Here is a 24,987-nt window from a genome sequence, read left to right on the forward strand (position 1 = left end):
TAGACTTTACTTGAAGATGTAACATACCAACTCTAATATATAACACATTTAAGATGACATTTGAAGAGAACCCAAATGTGTGTTAACAACAGTAGCACACTAATATATATATATATATATATATATATATATATATATATATATATATATATATATACATACATACATACATATATATATATATATATATATATATATATATATATATATATATATATTACTCCACTTATACTTTCAAAGGAATTTGAATAACACACACACACACATATATATATATATATATATATATATATATATATATATATATATATATATATATATACATATATGTATATATATATATATATATATATATATATATATATATATATATATATATATATATTGCTGATGTTTTTGCTGTAAAATTGTTGACCTAGAACTACTTTGGGATGAGGTTGCGAGCCCCATACTCACAATGAATACCATTTAACGTAATCATATTTCCTATAAATCTAACATCATCATCACTACTATCACTATTATTATTAGTCTAAATATTTTCTCTACTATATAAAAGAAATCAAAACGGCCTTGAACTAGCTGATTAGGCTTCCCCAAAATAGAATGTTCAAAAGCAATAAAAGAGAAAACAAGAGGGAAAATTACAAAATAGAAAATTCTGTCCGAATAAAATCTTGATATAAATAAAAGGCAGATGAGAAATGAATACCAAAATATTGATGCTTGGATGTTTGCAGATATCGTTAAAAATAATGAGCTTGGTGTTCATAAACGCTAATTTCCTTCTAATGAGATAGGAAAAGAGGTATGTAAAAATATAATTACTTCCATTTTTGAAGGAACTCAGTCATTTCATCTCATATTTGATTATATTTTACATCCTTTCTCAGTGATATTACGAGATATATCGACTCTTCCATATTCCAAGTGTTTGAATGTAACTTTTACTGATGCAAAATAAGCAACTTATTTTGAACGGCAACTGATCAACACCGGTTTAACCTTCAACCAAAAGCCGACGGATGAGATAGCTGCCTAGTGATCTGCCGGACTGGGATTCGAATTACTCTCAAGCTCGATAGTTTCTTGTAATGTCTGCAACTCCACCATCCTTGTCATCAGCGACCATTGCCTAGCCCTCTCTTGTCCTAGCTTGGGTGGCGAGGGGGCTTGGGTGCTGATCCTATGCACATACGATCGGGCTCTAGGGGCATTAACCCACTAGCTAGGACGTTGTCACTGTTCCTTGCCTCTTCCATTCAGGAGAGACCTTTAAACATGCCTATTCTGGAAGGTCAGCTGATAAAGGGGGACGATACGCCTTGTGAAAGAAGGAAGATTATACTAATCAGTGAAAGTCAGAGGTATGGAGAAAACAACTATACTTTATTTTACCTTCGTCGTCTTCTCCTTCCGGAGGCCGGAGGGACACAACAGGAGGCCGGGGAAGCAGCGCAGAGATTAAACAGACCGAGCAGGTACAGTGCAGTCAACACGGAGGTCGTCACAGCTCCTGAACAAGATCCACCTCCCGCCCGGGCAGCTACCTGGAAGAAAGAGCAGAAAAGCATTGCAAAACATCCTGGTATTCTGCAGAATATCAATTATGATAATCGAATAAGATCACATTTTACACATGATAACGCAGGTTAAGCGCTGGGCTGCTAGTACTAATCCAATAATCTTCTAGAAGCGTTTTAAACTTTATGGATGCTGTCTATGTAAAGATCTTGCAGTAATTTTATTCTTTTGGAAGCGTTTTATACGTTTTCATTGGGTCCTTTGCACATTTCAACAACATTTCAAAATAAAAGTTTTCACGGGAAACACGTATCGAAATGGATTTGAGAATCTTCTTCATACTGACTATTGCATTTTGCATCTTCAACATACGCAAATATTGATTAACTCTTGCATAAGAAGCTTTATTTACCTAAACTTGACAGGCTGGTATGCTACTCTAGATGAAGCCTTCTCTTCACTCGCAATCACGTTAAACTTTAAAGTATTATTTTTATTATTATTATTATTATTATTATTATTATTATTATTATTATTATTATTATTATTATTATTATTATTATTATCATTATTATTATTATTATTATTATTATTATTATTATTATTATAACTTCTGCTATGTACTACCGAAGGCTTCCTCTAAACCACTCATCCACTAGATAAAATAAATAAACAAAAAGGAATCAAAACCTTGAAAATTCCAGATCTTTCACCATCTAATTCCCTGAGTAAATTTATCCTTAAGAGATATTGTATTTCTAAAACTGTGAAAACATTCACTCTTGTCGTATAGGACCACATAAGAAAATGTGCAAAATCTGTAGCAGGGCGTTGCCGTTCTAATGAACACCAAACCAAAGATATATGATAATGAGCTGAGGGACAAAATTTTGAGAAAGCAAAGTTGACTGGATTAATTCATAGATCTATCAAGGAAAGGGAAAATCATAAGCAAACAGCTTACGCATAATGTTTTGAAAAGAAAAATTAAAAACTTCATCTTTCAAACATGGTTTTACCTTTCCCGTAATCCAAATCGTTTTGATCATTGTTACTTTGCATGATATTGATAATTTCTACTTGAAATAATTTTTTTTTCAATTAACTGGTATTATTATTTGATTTGTATTCTTGGAAAAAAAAAAAACTAAACGCAATATACTTTTTTATTCTTGGATAAAACAATGATTTTTTTTTCTTTTCGATGGATCAGAAATGTTCTGCCAGCTAAAAAAATTCTTTAGGCAGTTTTATTACATATGATATTATTTTTGATTTAGAGGTTAAGGATTGTTTTCCTTAATAAAAGTGGTTTTCTTGTAGCAACTATCAATTCGTGGATAAATCCCCATATGGTATGGTTAAACCTTCGGTTATATATAACATGCTTTGGTGCGACGAGTCATTTATCCACATGAATATTCATATTTTGTTTAAGAGTAACCATCCCTAAAGCTAAGACAAAACTTTTCAAAAATTTAATAGTAAGATTATGAAATAGAATTACAAAAACAAACAAAGTGTTATAAAATTAAATGCCATTCTCACCTCCTGCAGGGACCTCCAATCACTGAGATCGGAGTGCTTTAGGGCGTCCACATAGGCAAGCGTATCTGCTTCCGAAGGGAAGGTGTAGTGCAACAAAGCCTCTGAATTCTGCAACGGGGGGAAGGCCGACGGTCGAGGAATGATGTGGTGGAAAGGGGGAGTCAAGTGTGGAGATGGGGGCGGAAAACCCCCGCCACTCACACTAGCTGATGCCGCCACAGCAGTGGCCCCCTGGATGAAAGGAGGAAGAGGAGGAGGCCCTGCCATGTTGGAGTAGGGCAGGGAACTCACCACTACTTAGTTCCTTCCATCACCATGACGATACCTGCCGAGAGAACGAACACCAATTTAAAACTTTGAATTTACAACTCATTATTTGCATACCAATTGCATGTCCAGATTTCCATGATAATTATAAGTTAGCAGACAAGTTCTGGGGTAATATATTCTTTTCATGATTGTATATAAATGTAGGGTACATGAAGTGACAATTGGTGAGAAGTTAGTTATGCTACATTATGAGATCGCATTCAGAAACATAATAATTCATTTGTCAGAATATAAAAGGGGGCATACAGCTGAAAATCGTATATAAATGCCTTTAAGATTTTCACATGTTTTACTTTAATAAAAAACAAACAAATACACACAAGCATAGGTTGCTGGCCCCATGTTCTTCTTCCATCTGATTGTAACCTACTACACTCGACTACTTAACAGCTACTTATTCATTATTTATGCCAACGGAAAAATAGGGATCTATATTGGATTAAGGATACGAGTCGAAGTGGGTTCTTTTTTTAGGGGTCAGGCAGGTGAGATGAGGTATTGCAATACTGGATATATATATATATATATATATATATATATATATATATATATATATATATATATATATATATATGTCCTCACTTCACTCCGCATTCTCTACAGGTATAAACATAATAAAACATTAAATTGCATTATAGCGCACCGTGCCGGTTGACGCCAGGTTTATTTTTCTAATGAATCATACTTTTTAAAAAACAATTTATATATAACATCACATTCTAATAACTTCTACAAACTTCTGTACTGATATAGCAGTGCATATTTAAAACAAAATGAACAAACTTTCAAATTAACATATAAGCCTCCTCTGCCGCCCAGGAAAAACCATAGATAAAAAACAAAATCTTAAGTTTTGAAAAAAACTATGGAAACCTGTGTATCCACGGCAATAATGCAGAGTAACTCAAATTTGAGTGGTGGAACCTCACTCTTGTACTACTAATAAATAATAATGATAATAATATTAATAATAAATTCGACTTGCTCGGGCTAGCGTGCGCTAGAAAGTGACCACTTACTAAATACCTCTTCAAACATTGAATACGTTTCACCCAACACTAAATTCTCATTGGCCACTGCCTACATAACAACTGAACTTAAGTAACAAGACACTTAAGATCTGCTTACATGTCGTTAGGACAATTATTTTTCGCTATACTTCGTAACGCGAAAAAATTCTAATATATATATATATATATATATATATATATATATATATATATATATATATATATATATATATATATATATATGTATATATTTTCTATAACAACAACAACAACAATAACACAATAACAAATACAGCTGTTTCTACGTTTCTAATCCACTGAAGGACAAGGCCTCTTATATGTCTTTATTCATGTCTAAGATTTGGCCAGTTTTCATCCCCAACTGCAGATTGGTGATGTTGGGAGAGTTTTGTCTGATCACTCACAGCAATCCAACCTAGTTTGGGTACAGCTTTACTAATCAGGGAGATATACAAACCTCTTGAAGAAGTTAAGGTATACCCACTCATATATATGTAAATTTGTGCGCGCATATATATATACAGTATATATATATATATATATATATATATATATATATATATATATACATACATATAAATATATATATATATATATATATATATATATAAAAGATCATACATATATATATATATATATATATATATATATATATATATATATATATATGCTCTTTTGCATGTATTGTATGTATGTAAGTGTGTAAGTGTTAGTATGTGTGTCTGTACATAACACACGCGCCCCCGTACGAGAGAGAGAGAGAGAGAGAGAGAGAGAGAGAGAGAGAGAGAGAGAGAGAGAAAGTAAATCAGATGAAACAAACAGCACGATACTTGCGAAAATATCCCTCCTAAATCCAATTTCAACGCTTAACAACTATGTAACAGCAGAGAAAAAAGTCAATTACTACTCCTTTAGCAACAGCAGTAGTGAGGTATCTCAATCCCTTGACCCCTCCCCCCCGGCCAGTCATACTCGGCTTCATAGATAAACTGCTTAATCACGTATAATTTCGGTCTTTAGTCTAGCTCTTCATCTCGACGATGAAGCAAAGACAATGAATTAATGACTGCTAATCATTCTGTAAGTTTAGTTGAAGAGAATTTTTTTTTTTCTGAGAGGCTAAGTGACCGTGACCCCTCCAAGTTCTGTATGTGTGCTGATGATAGGGACAAATGAGTAAGTCTGGATAATTAATAGAGTAAGTGCGGTTGAAACATACATGCACACAAATATATGTATGTATATATATATACTGTATATATATATATATATATATATATATATATATATATACATATATATATACATGTATATATATACATATATATGTATATATATATATATATATATATATATATATATATATATATATATATATATATATATATATATATATATACACACATTCATATATATAAAACAGGTTAGTTAGTTGCTAGTTGTTTGATAAGCAAAATATGAAATGATGAATTTGGTCAGTACTTGGATGAGAGATCGCAAATCAGTCCCCCAAACAACGTTGGAGCAGGGCATAGAACAAGCAACCTCGTCCCATTAAATATTTCCTTAAACTCGAGATGATAACACCAATCAAGGCCAATTCCTAAAGAGAAATTATAAGCACATCAAAGATGAAATTCCCTTTTCCACTGTTGCAATGGGCTCAATTTTGTGCTTTTAGAATTTGTACTTCTCGTAAAGGAGGAAAAGGGCATGGGTGCCCTGAATGGAAGCACATAAGCTACTGCATTGCAGAGAGAATGATGAACCAGGTAGAACACAAGCCATGAAGAACGGTGCTGGTCTAAGGGGAATCGAATTGGAGATCAACTTGATTATCAAGTCAAGATTTTCTGAGAAGGTAATAAAGACTCATGATTTAGATTGCCCTCGATAATCCTTGATGGCCCTGAAGAAACAACGACAGACCCGTTACAAAGGTGAAATCTTGAACTTCCTTAAAGAGAGGAGATGATGGAATCTGCCATGAGATCCTGTGAAAGCTTTGTGATGGATGATGCTCGTATTCAATATTTTATCTCAAAGTTTCCATTCTTCGCATTTAAAAAAAAAGCAGTCGCCATTTACCAAAATTTCGAAATTAGTTTCGGAGTTTCCACATATCTTCGAATATTCTATTTTCATTGACCTAGGGTTTTTATTAAAATGTAATTCCATTGTTCAACCAACTCAGCTTGGCAAAGGTCATACGATAATGGCTAGAAACAGCTGAAGGCATTTCATATCAAATGGAACCACATAGTTACTGGTCATAACAATATTGAGTACATAATATCTGAATAGTTAATTAGAAACATCTTCATCCTTAACGTAAATGAGGCTTCTTAAGTTGCACAGTCTTGGGGTTTATTTAGGCCTCTAGGGGGATGTCTTCTCTTAATATTCCCCATAAGAAATGTTAAAACCTAAGATTTTTCTAATTTTCACAATTAAAATATTCAAATAAGACTAGGCATATATGATAAAGATTAATTCTCTGAAAAACTCATGTTCAGTATACTATTCCCTTAAACGCCTCATTTGACCAGTAAAAGCATGCAAAATCTGTCTCTCGTTTCCATAAGTATCACTATTACTAACAATGTGAGCCTGTGCAAATCGAATTAGGCTTTTTATGAAATGTTTACAGAACAAAGGTTGTTTAGAGAGTTGAGAGCTTTCATATAATTCTAGATTTGCCTCTCTATCCCAATTTTGAAAATGAAGAAGTTCTTAGGCTCTAACATTTCTTATAGGGTATAAGAAATGACCTTCCCTGGCTAAAACCCATCACTGCTCACTTAATACGTCTCATTTCCGTAGTGGATCAAAATTTCATTCTAATTAGGTATTTAGACATTGTATACTCAATCTTATGAATAAAACCTTTCCACGATCTGACCAGTATAATTGCATATAAAAACAAACATGTCCATAAGGCACATACATACACACACGCGCACGCACACACACATTGAGATACTACGGCTAGAGAGTTATTGGGTCCTTTGACTGGCCAAACAGTACTATATTGCATTCTTCTCTCTGGTTACGGCTAATTTTCCGTTTAGATTACACATACACTGAATAGTCTGGCCTATTCTCTACATATTATCCTCTGTCCTCATGCACCTGACAACACTGCAATTACCAAACAATTCTTCTGCAAAATAATTGTTCACTGGCTTCTTTCCTCTTGGCAAAAGTAGAAGGGACTCTTTAGCTATGGTAAGCAGCTCATCTAGGAAAAGGGCACTCCAAAATCAAACCATTGTTCTCTATTCTTGGATAGTGCCATAGCCTCTGTACTATGGTCTTCCACTGTTTCGAGTTAGAGTTGTCTTGCTTGAGGGTACACCCGGGCACGCCATTCTATTTAATTTATCTTCCTCTTGTTTTGTTAAGGTTTTTATAGTTTATATAGGAAATATTTATGTTAATGTTGTTACTGTTCTTTATTTTATTTTCCCTTGTTTCCTTTCCTCACTGGGCTATTTTCCTTGTTGGAGCCCCTGGGGTTATAGCATCCTGCTTTTCCAAATAGGGTCGTAGCTCAGCAAGTAACAATAATAATAATTAAATAATAATAATGATATATAAATATATACATATATATAGATAGATATATATATCTATATATACACACACACACACACACACACACACACATATATATATATATATATATATATATATATATATATATATATATATAGGCTATATATATATATATGTGTGTATATATACATATATATATATATATATATATATATATATATATATATATATATACATATGTATACATATATTTATATATATATATATATATATATATATATATATATATATATATATAATCTGTTCCCTAGTTTACAGTCCCTAGTTTACAGTTCGGCTTTAGCAAGGGCTTTGGAGCATGTAATGCCCTTGTTACAATATCCAATGCTGTATAGAAATCCTTTGATTGCGCTCTCAAACTTCATATGTTTGGCTTTGATTTCAGTGTTGCTTTTGACCGTGTTAATCATAAGGCCCTTGTTTTCAGACTCAGACAGTTGAGAGTGGGCGGATCTTTTCCTAAAATCCTTGTTAAATTTTTAAGTAATATATTTCAAAGAGTAGTTGTTGATGGGCACCATAGTGAATATAAGAATGTAATACACGGTGTTCTTCAAGGTAGTGTTTTTGGCCCATTACTTTTCATACCTTATATGCTTAAGTGATTTGGCCCAGAAAACTACGCTTGTTGCATATATAGATGATGATATTCTCTTTACATCAATTCCATTTCCTGAATGTATATTTGGGGTTATTGAATCCCTTAGCAAATTATAGGGCGATGAAGTTGAACCACAACAAAACTAAAAGTATGATTGTAAGTACGTTGAGGATAGTGGCTACTCAACATTCAAATCTTTGCATTGATATTATTTTTTATCTATATACAACGCCTTTATAATTTCCGATGCGATTCTTGGTTTTTAAATTCACTTTTGAGAAATACATTCGGTCTGTTTTTTCTTCAACTGCACAAAAATTGGCTTATGTAGAAAGTCTTAAGATTTTCAGTAATAGATGTATCGTGATTATATGTTTTAATTCTTTCATTCTACTTTGTTTCAAGTACTGTTCTCCAGTCTTGTTTCCAGATGCTGACTCTCATCTTAATTTGCTCAACCAAAACTTGCGATCTATTATAATTCTTATTGCTGATCATGGTATTAATCTCTGGAACCATCATTCAGTTAATTCTTTATGTATGTGGTATAAATTCAGACCATCCTTTGCATTCAGATCTTTCCAGACCGTACCATCTGCATGAATTACAATGTATGCTGTTAATCAGAAAACAGTCTTGCCTTCTCCATTTTAAGGCTCAACACTACACATATTCTATAAGTTTTATTCTAGCTGAGACAGAACGTGGAATGATTTTCCTAATCTCGTGGTTGAATTGGTGTAAATTCAGAATCTTAAACTTGCAGACAATATTCTATGTTGAACAGGTTTTGATTTTCTCTTCATAGTTATTTTTACGTTGTTACTAATCATAAAATATTATATTTTTTTTTTGTTTATTACTTCGCATAATACCTAATTTATTTCTATATTTTCCCTATTAGACCCATAGGGATTGCAGCATCCTGCTTTTCCAACTGAGGTTGTGGATTAGCTAATAATAATAATAATAATAATAATAATAATAATAATAATAATAATAATAATAATAATAATGATAATAATAATAACAATAATAATAATAATAATAATAATAAAAAAAATAATAATAATAATAAATAAATAAATAAATAATGATAATGATAATAAAAATAATATCTATTTTTACGTTGTTACTGATCATAAAAAATATATTTTTTATTCATTACTTCTCTCATACATGGTTTATTTATTTCCTTATTTCATTTCCTCATCGTGCTATTTTCCTGTTGGAGTCCTAGTGCCTGTAACCTCATGCTTCTTTTCCAACTAGGAATTGGATTATTTAATAATAATAATAATAATAATAATAATAATAATAATAATAATAATAATAATAATAGTATATATACATACATATACGTGTATGCATATATATATATATATATATATATATATATATATATATATATATATATATATATATATATATATATATATAATATATATATATATAAGGCTCGAATCTTCGACTGGGCAGAAGTACTTATTATGTAAGGAATTTCCCTATGGGTCTGTCATTCTATGGCTTAGTGAACTCGTAATTAAAGGTATTTATGACTTTTTTGAAAAAAGGAAAATCGCGAGTGCTAGTGATAAAATAATTTACACTGCATATATGTATATATATATATATATATATATATATATACATATATATATATATATATATATATATATATATATGTGTGTGTGTGTGTGTGTGTTTGTGTGTATATATATATATATATCTATATATATATATATGTATATATATACACATATATACATATATATATATATATATATATATATATATATATATATATATATATATATATATATATATATATATGTGTGTGTGTGTGTGTGTGTGTGTGTGCGTGTGTACCTGCGCGTGTGTGCGTCTGCGTGTGTGTGTTCCAATAATTTTACACATGAAGTAAATTCAATCCAATAAGATACATTAGATAAAAGAAAGGAAATGACATTTAAAATACGCTATAGTCATGTTTTATCCAATTTTCAAATTGTTAAAGGGAAAATTACAATAGGCGAGAAAGCTTAAAAACTTTGATGTTGATTTAAGAAGTACAACGAAAGAAAACAGACGTAAAACAACCATTTTGATCGAACAACATTGCTCACCTTTTGGTTTCTTGATGCTGATGTGCTTTTCAATGCATCAGTGAAAGACGAATGCAACTTGATGTCATAGAGATGATGGCGTTTGCAAGCAAACTTATCAACAATGAAGAGGAGACGTACATTTTTGTTTTAAAAACAGAGACAAATTTTGTTTTCAAATTCAAATTGGCATTATGGTTTTGACCAAATAAATAAAGTATATCATTTTACAAATAAGATGAAAAAATATTGATATTTAAAAGATACGAAATATGACTAAATCAATAAATAGAAAAATAAAATAAAAGGCTAAAGTGACCCTTAGTTGTGTGATACATAATCAATTGCCTGCTCTTTTGGGGACATTATTCTAAGAGTAACTGAGGAATGAAGAAATTGAATATAGATGAGAAAAAAAGAAAAAAAAAAATAGGACGCGCCTACTTAATACATTTGTGTCCGCTCACGGAACTTCATATTTGAGCCAACATATTTATTTCTTAAGCGTTGAGATAACAGCCTAGAATATTTTCACGCAATCTTTGATCTATTTATATTTGCTAAAAAAAAGGTAAAAGGTATTCAAATGGAATTTTCTTACAAGAGACCGTAAGTAATTCAAATGGAATTCTCTTACAAAGGACCGTAAATAATTCAAATGGAATTTTCTTACAAGGGACTGTAAATATTTCAAATGGAATTTTCTTACAAGGGACCGTAAATAATTCAAATGGAATTCTCTTACAAAGGACCGTAAATAATTCAAATGGAATTTTCTTACAAGGGACCGTAAATAATTCAAATGGAATTTTCTTACAAAGGACCGTAAATAATTCAAATGGAATTCTCTTACAAGGGACCGTAAATAATTCAAATGGAATTTTCTTACAAGGGACCGTGAATAATTCAAATGGAATTTTCTTACAAGGGACCGTGAATAATTCAAATGGAATTTTCTTACAAGGGACCGTAAATAATTCAAATGGAATTATCTTACAAGGGACCGTAAATAATTCAAATGGAATTCTCTTACAAAGGACTGTAAATAATTCAAATGGAATTTTCTTAAAAGGGACCGTAAATATTTCAAGTGGAATTTTCTTACAAGGGACCGTGAATAATTCAAATGGAATTTTCTTACAAGGGACCGTAAATAATTCAAATGGAATTTTCTTACAAGGGACCGTAAATAATTCAAATGGAATTTTCTTACAAGGGACCGTGAATAATTCAAATGGAATTTTCTTACAAGGGACTGTGAATAATTCAAAAGGAATTTTCTTACAAGGGACCATAAATATTCAAATGGAATTTTCTTACAAGGGACCGTGAATAATTCAAATAGAGTTTTCTTACAAGGGACCATAAATAATTCAAATGGAATTTTTTTACAAGGGACCATAAATAATTCAAATGGAATTCTCTTACAAAGGACCGTAAATAATTCAAATGGAATTTTCTTACAAGGGACCATAAATAATTCAAATGGAATTCTCTTACAAAGGACCGTAAATAATTCAAATGGAATTTTCTTACAAGGGACCATAAATAATTCAAATGGAATTTTCTTACAAGGGACCATAAATAATTCAAATGGAATTCTCTTACAAAGGACCGTAAATATTCAAATGGAATTTTCTTACAAGGGACCGTAAATAAATCAAATGGAATTTTCTTACAAGGGACCGTAAATATTCAAATGGAATTTAAATAATTCAAATGGAATTTTCTTATAAGGGACCGTGAATAATTCAAATGGAATTTTCTTACAAGGGACCGTAAATATTCAAATGGAATTTTCTTACAAGGGACCGTGAATAATTCAAATGGAGTTTTCTTACAAGGGACCGTAAATAATTCAAATGGAATTTTCTTACAAGGGACCGTAAATAATTCAAATGGAATTCTCTTACAAGGGACCGTAAATAATTCAAATGGAATTTTCTTACAAGGGACCGTAAATATTCAAATGGAACTTTCTTACATGGGACCGTAAATAATTCAAATGGAATTTTCTCACAAGGGACCGTAAATATTCAAATGGAATTTAAATAATTCAAATGGAATTTTCTTACAAGGCTCCGTGAATAATTCAAATGGAATTTTCTTACAAGGCTCCGTGAATAATTCAAATGGAATTTTCTTACAAGGGACTGTGAATAATTCAAATGGAATTTTCTTACAAGGGACCGTGAATAATTCAAATGGAATTTTCTTACAAGGCTCCGTAAATAATTCAAATGGAATTTTCTTACAAGGCTCCGTAAATAATTCAAATGGAATTTTCTTACAAGGCTCCGTAAATAATTCAAATGGAATTTTCTTACAAGGCTCCGTAAATAATTCGAATGGAATTCTCTTACAAAGGACCGTAAATAATTCAAATGGAATTTTCTTACAAGGGACCGTAAATAATTCAAGTGGAATTTTCTTACAAGGGACCGTGAATAATTCAAATGGAATTTTCTTACAAGGGACCGTGAACAATTCAAATGGAATTTTCTTACAAGGGACCGTAAATAATTCAAATGGAATAATCTTACAAGGGACCGTGAATAATTCAAATGGAATTTTCTTACAAGGGACCGTGAATAATTCAAAAGGAATTTTCTTACAAGGGACCATAAATATTCAAATGGAATTTTCTTACAAGGGACCGTGAATAATTCAAATGGAGTTTTCTTACAAGGGACCGTAAATAATTCAAATGGAATTTTCTTACAAGGGACCATAAATAATTCAAATGGAATTTTCTTACAAAGGACCGTAAATAATTCAAATGGAATTTTCTTACAAGGGACCGTAAATATTCAAATGGAATTTTCTTACAAGGGACCGTAAATAATTCAAATGGAATTTTCTTACAAGGGACCGTAAATATTCAAATGGAATTTAAATAATTCAAATGGAATTTTCTTACAAGGGACCGTAAATAATTCAAATGGAATTTTCTTACAAGGGACCGTAAATAATTCAAATGGAATTTTCTTACAAGGGTCAGTAAATAATTCAAATGGAATTTTCTTACAAGGGACCGTAAATATTGCAAATGAAATTTTCTTACAAGGGACCGTAAATAATTCAAATGGAATTTTCTTACAAGGGACCGTAAATATTCAAATGGAACTTTCTTACATGGGACCGTAAATAATTCAAATGGAACTTTCTTGCATGGGACCGTAAATAATTCAAATTGAATTTTCTCACAAGGGACCGTAAATATTCAAATGGAATTTTCTTACAAGGCTCCGTGAATAATTCAAATGGAATTTTCTTACAAGGCTCCGTGAATAATTCAAATGGAATTTTCTTACAAGGGACCGTGAATAATTCAAATGGAATTTTCTTACAAGGGACCGTGAATAATTCAAATGGAATTTTCTTACAAGGCTCCGTGAATAATTCAAATGGAATTTTCTTACAAGGGTTCGTAAATAATTCAAATGGAATATTCTTACAAGGCTCCGTAAATAATTCAAATGGAATTTTCTTACAAGGGACCGTAAATAATTCAAATGGAATTTTCTTACAAGGGACCGTAAATAATTCAAATGGAATTTTCTTACAAGGCTCCGTAAATAAGTCAAATGGAATTTTCTTACAAGGCTCCGTAAATAAGTCAAATGGAATTTTCTTACATGGGTCCGTAAATAATTCAAATGGAATTTTCTTACAAGGCTCCGTAAATAATTCAAAGGGAATTTTCTTACAAGGCTCCGTAAATAATTCAAATGGAATTTTCTTATAAGGCTCCGTAAATAATTCAAATGGAATTTTCTTACATGGGACCGTACATAATTCAAATGGAATTTTCTTACAAGGGTCCGTAAATAATTCAAATGGAATTTTCTTACAAGGGACCGTAAATAATTCAAATGGAATTTTCTTACAAGGGACCGTAAATAATTCAAATGGAATTTTCTTACAAGAGTCCGTAAATAATTCAAATGGAATTTTCTTACAAGGGACCGTAAATAATTCAAATGGAATTTTCTTACAAGGGACCGTAAATAATTCAAATGGAATTTTCTTACAAGGGACCGTAAATAATTCAAATGGAATTTTCTCAAGATTATTCTATTTGACGAGAATTGCACGTTATGTAGCACGAATGGCGTTTAAAGTGACTCAAAGCTGTGTTCAGTAGAGGTGTCTTTATCAACAGCAATGAATCTGAAAATGCAAGAATATATTATCTGTAAGTGAAATGACCTAAGTTTAATTATATATATATATATATATATATATATATATATATATATATATATATATATATATATATATATATATATATATATATATATATATATATATATATATATACATATCTCTCTCTCTCTCTCTCTCTCTCTCTCTCTCTCTCTCTCTCTCTCTCTCTCTCGTGTCAATAAATTGTACAAAATAGTTCATTCTCTCCACTTTTCAAGCGTCACTCAGAAATATACTGTACTTCTGCACAAGATTATTTACATGTACGTTTACAAGCAAGTCTTGTACATACCTTGTATACACTAATACACTAGCTTGTGTGTGTGGGGTAAAAACGCTTACACATTCCTAGATGCTAAGTATATAATACACTATACCTAAATTGTGTCTCTTTCTGTACTTCAATACAAAATCATTTTTATTATTATTATTATTATTATTATTGTTATTATTATTATTATTATTGTTGTTGTTATTATTATTATTATTATTATTTTAAAAAACACGTGAAAAAAGTAATTCCTTTTTTCCATTTACCCTTATTACATTATTCTTGCTAAAACTTACTCTTATCTTTTGTTACTTGAAAAGTAAAAAAGAATAAACTTTTAAAACCTCACCACTGGTTTCTGCTGTCTGTCTTCATTGTTACCAACGAGTATTGTATCTAATACAAACATCAACTACTTTAAACTCCATTTACAACATAATCTCCATTTCTACGACTTTAATTCTACAGCTTATCTTCTATCCTTTCCTGACTTCTCACGTCAATCCATCCATAAAAATACTATACAACTAAATAGACATATTATACCCTTGTCTTCGATCAACCTTTAAACCATACTAGTTACTATCCTGTCTAAATATTCTTTCAAAATATTCTTCTCCACACTAAAAGAAAAAACTTGTGATTACTTTCATCAACAATTCTTCTATATCATACATCATTACTACCCTCTATAATTCCTATTTCATAAGTCTCTTGTAAGGCCGTGTCTGTCTCTTATAGTTTTTTCTTTTTACTTCCACACCTCTCACGTGACTGCTTCATATTAGACCCCTGATCCACCCACTATTCCTTGTATAAGACCAAACTGTTCTCCCACCAATAATTTGCTGTAATGTATTACTTTCTTAATCAATATCATATCATACGCTTTCTCTGAAATACTATGTATCAACATGCCTTTAGGAATTTTATAGTCTTTTCTACCGCCTATATTTTTTATATACAAGAACAATTATTCACCACCTTTGGAACCTTTCTCTTGTTTAAACAAACTTATACAGTCTGGGCAATCCAAATCACATATCACCACTGTACCACAGATTCCATATAGTACTCATGTCAATTACCAATACCTTTTTGGTATTCTATTTCTAAAATGATCCCCGTATTTCCTCAAAAGTCACCTCCATAAGCATTGCGAAACTTACTGTACACTAATTCCTTTTAATCTTGTGTCATTCAGCCCCATCTATCTTCTGATCTCCATATTCAACTAATCTTCGAAATACCCACTCCACTCATGTAGGGTTGCATTCACTTCAGATAGCATGTCTCCATTGTATCATACATTTTGAGAAACTTTCGATCTTTAACTATTTCCTTTTCACAGACTTTTTCACTAATGTTTTAAAGTCACCCCATATATTTCCTTTTTTCTTGACTATCCAATCCCTCAATATCAGATTCATAATTCATTGATTTGGTCAACAGATATAATGTGTTTCAATGAAATGTGACAAAATTACTTCTAACTCAATTTAGATTACAACCCTTTTGCTTAAGAATTAAGCATTTAACCATTAATAAGCGAAATTACATTTATATGTATACAGTATATACATATGTGTCCAGGGGCTAGGCACAGGGTATTGTGCTTTTGTTGACACTTTGAGATGGCTAAAAATGTAAATACAATATTTAGCTTGCAAAATTCAATACATCAGAAACAAACGATATCTATAGGCATTTCAGAACATCTCACTTGGTAAATCGAAATTCTTACCGAATGAAAACTATTTCCCCAGGACATGAGACGAAATTAAAAGAAAATAATCCTGGGATGGACAGAAAAAGAGCAACATGGATACGATACAAAACTAAAGTAGAGGATATTCTAACAATGTGTAAGAAAAAGAAATGGACAACGGCAGGACATATAATAGATGGACAAGAATACCTTAATGGGTTTCTAGAGATGGCAAACAAAGCAACGGAAGGAAGAGAAGACGATGGATTGACCAACTAAGAATATTTACAGGTATAGCCTACCATAAAATGATCATAAACAGACGTGTGTGGAAAGACATGTCTGAGGCCTTTGTCCTGCAGTGGACTAGTAACGGATGATGGTGATGACGAAGAAATATATATATATATATATATATATATATATATATATATATATATATATATCAACTTAAATCATGTAAAAATTTCTAGTAAATCATTCTCGTGGCGTAGGGACATGGCTCTAGCAGCGTAAGAATGCCAACTTAGTAATTTGAAGAAGGGGTACTAATGTTGCTTGTGAGGCAACTCTCTCTCAGCTAACTCTGCCCACCTCCTCTCGTAACATTAAAAAGAAAAAAGAATAAACCTTGGTCAAGAATTTTCATGTATTTTCAACCACATGGAAACATAAAAACGACGTAATCCCTCGTGTTCATACCTCGTGTGTGTCATACAATACACCTAGAAGTTTACATAAGACTTCGTAACAAATCTACGTGAAATAAAAAGTTAATTCTTTAAAATAACGTAAATTTACATATACGGAACTGAATGAAAATGCAATTAAAGGAATGACGACAGTCTTATGGGCTTTACGTACATTACTTAATCCTACGTGAGTGGAACTCACCTTATGAGCTGGCTATACATCTCTTAAATACACAAATAAAATATTCTACTTTCATGAAGACCAGCTTTGTAAGAATATATATATATATATATATATATATATATATATATATATATAAATATATATATATATATATATATGTATATATATATATATATATATATAAATATATATATATATATATATATATATATATATATATATATATATATATATATATATATATATATATATATATATATATATATATATTGCAACCGATCACAAAGTACAAACATAAACCAAAGGCAATATGACAGTCTTCAAAAGTGATGTCAGGCAAATCACTTCAAACGAATGCAACGTTCTAGAAAATAGTGTCCGCCTTATAGTTTCTCCATTCTTATTCTGCTCTATACCTCCCAAGGGGCCTCGCAAGACACGCCTCGCATAAAAGTTCTGCTCACCTACTAATTAAACCCTACTGACATCCTCTATCTTCCACTAGACAAATTCTTCGATGGGTTCAACCCTGGTAATGATTCTTTTTCGAAGACATAAACTAAATCTTGAAGATCCTTAATGCTAGACTTTTACTTTCTCTGCATTCCTTAAAAGGATTCGGAGCTGTATGGTTCATCCTCTCATTACCTGGGCTCAGATGTAATTATAAAGATATCAGGTAACCCGGTGCTGTATGGCAAATGTTTTATCGATGATTTTTCATAAAAACTAATACATCTAATACTACCACTACTACTAACAATAATCATCATTATGGCATGATACTTAAAATGTTAACGAGAATACAATAATACATCGTTATATTGTGTTATTAAAACCTATTATGAATATGTAAAAAAGCAACGCTTCGAAGACGTAATCATTCTTCCTTTTTAATTATTACGGAATTTTATGGAAGCAACAGATTAAACTAAAGAATTACAGAAAAAGGTTTAAAGGGGTTTAATATCTGTCAATTAATTAACTGTTCACCAAAACAGCGGAATATTTTTGTGAATTCCAAATTACAATAAAACCAATAGCATTAAGCTTTGAAATGCTGTAATGAACTCAATTTGACATGTTAAATTGACAAGGAAAATCACGAATCTTGTAAATGAGTGGAGTTTTACAGTTATAGTATTCAAGATATTTTTTAGAATCATAGAATTCTCCAATTAGATCTATTACAAGTAATAGATTTTCTTAAAAGATATAGATAAGGGCAGTATAATTCTTTAGTAAGTAAGATGAAGGAAAAATTTATAATCTAGTAAGAAATTCCCGCTTCTCGAAACGGATTCGGTCACTAAAACATACGAGTGCAAGCTTATGTGCCCTAAATCATATAAAAATGGATTTTAAAAGCAAAAGGCTAAATTATGATTTCGTAAAACACAAGGAACATTTTACGTGGAAGTAGAAAGAAAATCAGGCAAGCACTGAACTTTACATCAAGTTCCAAACTATTCAGATATGTATCTAAGGAGGAATGAGTCATAATTGCATGGATAAAAGGAATAACTTGTGTCTTTAACCTTTCATTCTACTCATTCTATCTATATGGATGATCTTCTCAGCCTGCAGAAGATTCTTCATAAAGATAAAAAACTGTAGGCAAAAAAAAAAAAAAAAAAAAAAAAACAACAGACTCCTAAGACGATGGTGAGCAATTACAATAGACATAAAACCAAAAGTAGTCAGCCAGTTAAAACCAGGGAGAATAAAACCACCATTCAGAATATAGCCTGATAACAAGATACAGTTTAGGATTAAAAGGAAAAAATATCTGATCTTATAAGGATTTCATGAAGTCTTAATCGATGGTAAGATTACCAGTGCCACAGTATGAAAAAGATTTCGCATAGACGTTGTTTAAGAGAAGCTATACTGGTGGTTGGAAGACATAAAACTGGATTGAACGTGTTTTATTTATTCAAATTCAATCAGTACAGCCTTTCAAATACTTTTAGATTAGCAAAATCAATCAAAAACAGAAATGACGTGGTTGGCCAAAATAGTACAGGCACTCATTTTAAGACAGACCCCTAGCATGAACCAAAATTCCAGAGGAAAATAGGATGCGAGATCTAAAAATTGCAGACTTCTCTGCAATGGGCTGTCACACCCCCAATGGACGTTACCTTTGTATTTTTATCAACATGTGTAAAAATATGAGGTTGCAAGCCATGCCTCAATCCCCGCTAGTAAAACAACCTAATCTCTTAATAGTCAAGATACCTGATTCCACATCTAATTATCAAAACACGCAATATATATATATATATATATATATATATATATATATATATATATATATATATATATATATACACACACACAGAATAAGATTATCCAATTCATTCCTCTCTTATGAACATTATCCCTCTTTCCACTGCAAGAGCTGAATGTTTATCCAAGTATCCATCAAGTGAGAAAGGTGCAACAACCCGGCAATAACTCTGTGTGGTAAAATACAATCAAATAAATAATGCTTCTTTAAACCTAACCACATGCGAATTGAATAATGGATGTGGCATGGTCTCTCTCTCTCTCTCTCTCTCTCTCTCTCTCTCTCTCTCTCTCTCTCTCTCTCTCTCTCAATCTCTCTCTCACTTTCGTGCAAACATGCATCATTTGTACATCCATCAGGATAGCGTTTAGCATATCTGCTCCACTCCCTCACTCTTTCTCTCGCCATCTATCTATCAGTCATAAATCTATCTATCAACCTAAATATATGGCTATCTTTAAATTCAAGCCCTTGAGATAATGATCATCTTGAGCAAATAACAAAGATTAATTTGTAAATGAAAAGATTTAAAGGCAAACTCGGCACGGCCATGAATCATCGACCTGAAGAGTCCCGAGTTGAAATAAATCTTCGTTGTCTCTCCAAACATTAATGGCAACGCGAACAGGTTCTGTTTGCAATTCATGCAAGCACAATGCCTCAGGAAACATTGCAATGCAATGCCGGTACAATGTAACACCACCGAGGAAGGGGTAATCATCTTGGTAGCGCTAATGTGTTCTATACGAGTGTCCTCTTAATTATTCCAAATGGTATATCTTTTCAATCATCCAACCTGCCATATGGAAGTCAAATCTACAGTGTGCATCACAAGGCACAATGTAGACGTCATTAAATATTTTTTGGAGCATCCAGTCGAGACCTGTATCGTTTCTTTCTGTCCTCTACTTGTCAATCATTTTATCTTCCATTTTCTAGTTGTGATCAAACCATTTCAAAACATCAAAAGGATACTATAAAAGATTATACAACTGATGAATGCCTGATGAGATCAGTAGACATTGACAAGAAGTGTGTTTTGAGAATGTAAACAACACTGTTTGAGTGGAGAGGCTATTTGGATTTCAGAATAAGTCATTTATCTTTTATATGAACAGAAAAAAGGTTGAATAACCTTTTCGAAGGAAGATTCAATCACACACACACACACACATATATATATATATATATATATATATATATATATATATATATATATATATATATATATATATATATATATATATACATATATATATATATATATATATATATATATATATATATATCATATATCATATATATAATATATACATATTTACATATTCAATATATAATACACACACATATATTATTATTATTATTATTATTATTATTATTATTATTATTATTATTATTATTAGCTAACCTACAAACCTAGTTGGAAAAGCAAGATGCTATAAGCCTAAGGGCTCCTACAGAGAAAAATAGCCCAGTGAGGAAAGGAAATATGGAAATAAATAAACGATAGCAGAAGTAATAAAAAATTAAAATATTTTTGAATAAACATTAACAGCATAAAAACAGATAACTAATATATAGAATGAAAAAAACTTATGTCAGTCTGTTCAACATTAAAACATTTGCTGCAACTTTGAACTTTTGAAGTCCTACTGATTCCACTACCCGATTAGGAAAATCATTCCACAACTTGGTCACAGCTGGAATAAAACTTCTAGAATACTGTGTAGTATTGAGCCTCATGATGGAAAAGGCCTTATTATTAGAATTAACTGCATGCCTAGCATTACGAACAGGATGGAACTGTCCAGGAAGATCTGACTGTAAAGGATGGTCAGAATTATGAAATATCTTATGCAACATGCAAAAAGAACTAATTGAACGAGGGTGCCATAGATTAATATCTAGATCAGGAATAAGAAATTTAATAGACCGTAAGTTCCTGTCCAACAAAATAAGATGAGAATCAGCAGCTGAGGACCAGACATGAGAACATTATTCGAAACAAGCTAGAATGAAAAAAAATAAAACACTTCTTCATAATATATTGATCACCGAAAATATTGAAAGGCTTTCTCAATAAGCTAAGTTTTTGTGCAACAAATTGAAGAAGACACAGACCTAATGTGTTTCTCAAAAGTAAATTTCATTTGTAGGTATATTTATAAAAATGCATACAAATGAATATATATATATATATATATATATATATATATATATATATATATATATATATATATATATATACATATGTATTTTATGAATATATATACATGCAAACATAAAAACACACACATGTGCGCGCACACACACATATAAATATATATACATATATATATATATATATATATATGTATATATATATATATGTATATATATATATATATATATATATATATATGTGTGTGTGTGTGTGTGTGTGTGTGTGTTAGCGTTTAATTTACAAGTAATCTAATAATCATTATGGTAATGTTTTCGTTAATACGCCAACAAGTTTCAATAACTAAGTTCAAACTATTTATTACAAATAACCTGTTTCCGACCTGCAAAAAGTCTACATTCAACATGAATTGAACAAATTATACCAATTTAAGTACTATTGATTTGAGAATAAAATTGCAGTGTTACATAAAATATAGAGTATAACATGATATTAATAATAGTGGCACAGAGGTATGCGAAAATTGCTCTCGGCTCATCAGCTAGACTAAAGAACAAAAGAATCGAAGAGACAAAAGATTAAAAAAAAGAACAACAAAAGAAAACACACAAAAAAGAGTACATGACGAAGCATCTTATATAATTGAGATATCAAAGCCTTTAATAATGTAATTACTAAATTTCTATGAGCACTATTGGGAAAAAAATCAAAGACTAAGATGTTAAAGAGTCAGTGCATTATCTTCATCTCGACCGAAAAGTTCTTTGTTTGTTCAAATGACTGTTCTTTCATCGGTGGCGTTCGAGAGGAGATTAAGGAAACTCCGGGGGAACGCAGAGACTGAGAATTGCAACATTCTTCTCTCTATTCAATTGGGAGCAGATAAAGAATCTGTAAGTTAAGCCTTTGTAAAACCAACACTATCGTCAATGAACATTAACACACATTACGCACACGCAAACCTGCTGAGTAGATTATTTTGTAACAATAACAACAATAATAAGATAAACTTTGAAACAAGACTCAACTCAATATTCATATTTGAAAAATGTCCTTAAATATCCCATTTTGTTTTTATATTTTGAAACTATCTATCATCATAATAATAATCATACAGGCAAACGTACATCTATAACGGCCCCAAAAATATTTCCCGCCAGTTTTAAAATATATCTTTAACAGAATCGAACGCTCTATGGATTGAACAGATTCCCTAAACCCAAAAGATAAAAGAAATTAAACTAACAAAAAAATCAAATCTGTAATATAACACTGATTTACTTCTGACTTTTATAAATATACAGAAATCAAACATCAACCACGAGGTATTGAATGCAGATGGTAAGGATTACACATAAGAAGTGTTATTTCAATAACTAAAAGATGAACATCAAGATAACTCTTGATCTAAGAAATTATCGACCACAGGATGAAAATAAATATTAAAAAAACCTGTACAGTGCAGCAATTTAAGCTAATAACGTATCCTTCATTACATGCAACCACACGATTTCCTGCGGTTATAAGATCCAGTAATATCCGTAAGGAATGAGATTACTTCGGGAGATACTGTCTAAGGGGATTTCAAAGGATGATATAAAAACTTAGAAGAAGCGATAACATTTTAAGGGTAACATGCTGACCAATAAAAGTAAAAATAATCGTGTACTGTACATCTTTAATACGAGCATAAACCTTTCAGAAGATTGTGGGATAACCAGTACAACTCAGGAAGTCGTTAGCATTCTATTGGTCTGCTTCTGCCTACTTAGCACTGCTAGTGCTGCCGAAGGAAAATTACTGGGATGCAAGAGATGTCCCCCCCCCCATCTCTCTCTCTATCCTTTCTATCCCTTAATCGGGGTTTACACGGTCGAACGGTTCGTCGAACTTGGTTATCGAACCCGGTTGTCGAACCTGCTTGTCAAACGGTTCGAAGAGCTGGAGTCAGACACAAATGCATAAGGTTTGTGGATAATGAAGCCCCGCCCACAAAAGTCAGGAAAGGACAGACTTTCTTCGAACCGTTCGATGAACAAGTTCGACAACCAAATATCCCGTTCACACGTTCGAACATCGCTTCAAACACTTGTCTGTCGAACCGCGTTCGACGAACCGTTCGACCGTGTAAACTTGGCTTTAGAGTTAACTCTCTCATATTGTCTTGTATGGCAGGTTATTAGGGCCTTGAGTCACCTTCCCCCGAGAGAGAGAGAGAGAGAGAGAGAGAGAGATTTATAATGAGGCTGTTTTTAGTGATTGACATTGCTTGTTCCATCATGCAACTTTGCCTTAAAGTGATCATATTCGCTTTTGCTTTACGGCCAACTCATCTTTTCTACCCGCCCCGCCCGCCCCCCATGATTCTTTCCGCTACCAATTATACAATTCAAAGAAAGATTACAGAAATAGTGAAGCACAGAATTTCTGTTTACTGTTGGTACAGAAGCAGCTCATTTTCTTCGTATTACAGCTAGATGAAAGGAACTACTTTGATGACTGATTTTTTCTTTATTAATATGACATGAAAACCACAGACCGTGGAAGATGTTAGTGTTTAAAAAAAAATGTAATGAAAAAGGAAAAATATATAATTTCACCATAACCTTTGATAAATTTATTACATAATAATCGAGAATAATAACGTGAGAAAATGCTCTTTAAAATCTGGATACTTGGGCCCCAGAATATTATAGTAAACAGTTAAGT

At 31.6% G+C, this 24,987-nt stretch overlaps 1 protein-coding gene across 5 annotated transcripts in view; it reads right to left on the reverse strand.

The window, feature by feature from the left end:
• LOC137625715 (uncharacterized) overlaps window positions 1-24,987 on the reverse strand; it is a 294,152-nt gene that overhangs the window by 16,945 nt on the left and 252,220 nt on the right. For all 5 annotated transcript variants that reach the window (XM_068356620.1, XM_068356630.1, XM_068356638.1 and 2 more), the window contains 2 exons: window positions 3,073-3,397; window positions 1,399-1,550 (listed from right to left, as the gene is read on the reverse strand). In XM_068356620.1, the coding sequence (XP_068212721.1) occupies window positions 1,399-1,550; window positions 3,073-3,339 (419 nt within the window). In that variant the 5' untranslated portion in view covers window positions 3,340-3,397. The remainder of the gene's footprint in view (window positions 1-1,398; window positions 1,551-3,072; window positions 3,398-24,987) is intronic.

Source organism: Palaemon carinicauda, chromosome 2 (genome assembly GCF_036898095.1).
Source record: "Palaemon carinicauda isolate YSFRI2023 chromosome 2, ASM3689809v2, whole genome shotgun sequence".
Lineage (NCBI taxonomy): Eukaryota > Metazoa > Arthropoda > Malacostraca > Decapoda > Palaemonidae > Palaemon > Palaemon carinicauda.